This window comes from Cariama cristata, unplaced genomic scaffold (genome assembly GCF_000690535.1).
Source record: "Cariama cristata isolate BGI_N322 unplaced genomic scaffold, ASM69053v1 scaffold37200, whole genome shotgun sequence".
Classification (NCBI taxonomy): domain Eukaryota; kingdom Metazoa; phylum Chordata; class Aves; order Cariamiformes; family Cariamidae; genus Cariama; species Cariama cristata.
Genome location: NW_009597001.1, coordinates 2,464 through 5,119, shown reverse-complemented (window position 1 = coordinate 5,119; position 2,656 = coordinate 2,464). Strand labels below are relative to the sequence as shown.

Here is a 2,656-nt window from a genome sequence, read left to right as displayed (position 1 = left end):
AGGACCACCAGCCCCTTCTGAACAGACTCCTTCAGGGATCCATCTCAGAGCAGCCTGCTCTGCGAGGTAGCAGTGGTAGCAGCTCACCACCTCTTCCTGGGTTTTCTCCTCTCCCTCCTGCCCTTGGCAGGTGGCTGAAGCTTATCTGGCCAAACCCCTGCTAATCAGGGCTCTCCTCTTCTCTCCCTCAATCCCAGATCTCACCCTCCTTGTGTCACAAGCCTGACTTTTCCTCTCTTGGCCTCCAACCCCATCTTGCTGCCCCTCAGCATCCTTCACCCTTAGCACATGTCTCCTGAGCTCTGTCCCTATGCAGGTGCAGCGATGGAGGCCAAGTCAGCCCATGACCAGAGCCCACATGTGGCAGACCTCTTCACGGCTGCATTGGCTGCTGCCTGCAGCATCCCTCTGGAGAGGAACAGCTGTCGGGAAGCCAAGCAGCAGGTCAGGCCAGCTCTCTTTGCAGGGTGAGGAGGTGTGGTCCCCACAAGGGCAGCAGCCCTTTCTAGGAGGATCTCTTTTTCAGCAGCAGAGTGGAGGGCTGGGGTCCTCTGGCTTTGGTGGCTGCAGGGCTGGCATTTGCAAGCTGCTTCTCCCCAGCCAACAGCTGAGCTTTAGGAGTCTCAGGACTTCTAAATCAATTAAGAAACTCACACTTAGGATCTGAACTGTGGGATGGGCTAAGTAAAGAACTAGGAAATGCAGAGAAAACATGAAGAATTCTTGTATGACAGTGATGTGAACTGTAGGAAATCTGAAATTGAATGGACAATAAATAAGAGGAGAAACAAAACCACAGATGTACATTTGATTCTTTAACTCAGTTCTGAGTCAACAAGGAGGGAAGCAAAAGAGAGGAATCTCACTTTGCTTATCGCAGATCTGGGAGTGTGCATCAAAGCCATGCTGGGTCATGGCAAATGGACATCCCTTTGTGAACACAGGCAACGCGTAGGAAGCAGATGCCTTCTTTTATTAATTTATTGCTAGCATTAAACTCCTTAAATCTGTGCAGTGCTTCAGGTCCCCAGGGTGCAAAACAGGCTGATTTCTGCAGGTGGCTCGGGAGGTAGCTGAAAAGCTTATGGAGCGAGAGAGCCAGCAGCTTGGGAGACTGCTGCGGAGACTGGAGCACCCAAGCTGCTCCTTGAATGTTCTGAAGGTAATGACCCTGTCCATTTATCTGGCTGTGCCCAGAGGTGCCTGGACCTTTGGTCTGGGGTTAGGAGCATGGGGAAGGAGGAACTGTGGGCTCAGCCCTCAATCACTCCCATCTCCCTGGTGTCAGTTGTTGAATAAATGAGCCCACAGTAGCCATGGGGTGTGACTGGGATGGGCCTGGTCACTGCATCCCTATCCCCAAAGGCTGGTATGCATCTTTCCCCTCTGCCTTGCAGATCCTCTATGCTGGCTGCCATGCCAGCCTGAGCCTGTGTCAGCACCTGGGAAGGAGCCAACGACTGTGGAGTTCCCTTATGCAACTCTCGAAGGGCAAGGTAGGACTGACCACAGCCGCCGGTGGTGGGGTAGAAGCGTGGGCAAGCAGGGCACATTCCTCTGAGCACCGCTCAGACCAAGCTGGGGAATGTGTGGGGAGAAAAACTCGGGGGAGCTTAGTCTGGAGAGTGCAGTTCTCCTCCAGGGCCCAGAAATGTCCCCTCCTCCCAGCCTTGCTGTCCCCCTGTGACTCCTGCTCCCTTGGCAGGTCACCATGGCAGAGGTGGCCCAGGGGGCAGCCTGCGAAGCCTCTCTGTACCTGCTGGCCCTGCTCAGCCTGCAGCTCCAGGCCTCCCCTCCCAGGTAAGCACCCACTTTCACTCATGGGTGGGAGAGGAACATGTCCTGCCCTGAACAGCCCTCTGTCCTGCACCCTGCCCAGAGCTGGGCTCCTGCTCCCACTGATTGCTCCGATCTGGACACACCAGCAGAGTGCTGGGCAGAGTGGGTAGGTGCTGGGAATGTGGTGAGGACCCAGTGTGGAGAAGGAGATTCTGTGAACCAGGGCTTGCTCCTCCTGCAAGGTGGCTGCTTCCCAGCCCTGGGAGCATTTGAATGCTGTTGCTCTGTGGAATGTGAAGCTGTAGGAACACAGTGCCTCTATCCTGGTCCCTCTGTTTCAGGCTTGAGGAGGTGGTTACCCTGGCTGTGGATCTTATCACCCAGTCTCCTGTCGTCTCCCTTGTGGTAGGTCTGACCACTCTGCCAGAGCTGCCACTGAGAGCCCTGCAGAGCCCTACATCCCATTTGAGTCTTACTGTTGCTCACTCAGGGTGGGATGGGGGCAGGTGCAGCCTGGCTGTCCCTGCCCTGGGCCTGGGAGGAACAGTCAGCACTGAATGGGCAGATGGGAAAGTCCCAAAGGTGTTGAGCTGTCCCCGTCCCACAGGGTGCTGCAGCGTTCCTGCTGACACAGCTCAGTCAGCATGGGGTGGCCTTGGAGCTTGGGGGAGAAGAGATCCTACCGGTGGTGACAAACGCGCTGACAGCACCTGCTGAGGTAAGGGATGGGGACAGAGGAGCAGGGGAGCCATGCTGTCACCCCACTGTGGAGGTGTGCAAAGACGGGCTCGGAAGGGTGCAGGTGTGGTGCTGCTGCCCTCGGACCCAGCACCTAGCTCCAGCCTGGCCCCTACTCTCTCTTCCAGCTCCAGCTCCC

The 2,656-nt window shown here is 56.4% G+C and overlaps 1 protein-coding gene across 1 annotated transcript in view; it reads left to right on the top strand.

Moving 5' to 3' along the window:
• STK36 (serine/threonine kinase 36) overlaps window positions 1–2,656 on the top strand; it is a gene marked incomplete at both ends in the record, with an annotated part of 10,631 nt that overhangs the window by 5,518 nt on the left and 2,457 nt on the right. Inside the window, 7 exon segments of the mRNA XM_009708212.1 lie at window positions 1–66; window positions 317–444; window positions 1,058–1,162; window positions 1,398–1,496; window positions 1,706–1,800; window positions 2,121–2,184; window positions 2,387–2,497. Coding sequence (XP_009706514.1) covers window positions 1–66; window positions 317–444; window positions 1,058–1,162; window positions 1,398–1,496; window positions 1,706–1,800; window positions 2,121–2,184; window positions 2,387–2,497 — 668 coding nt within the window.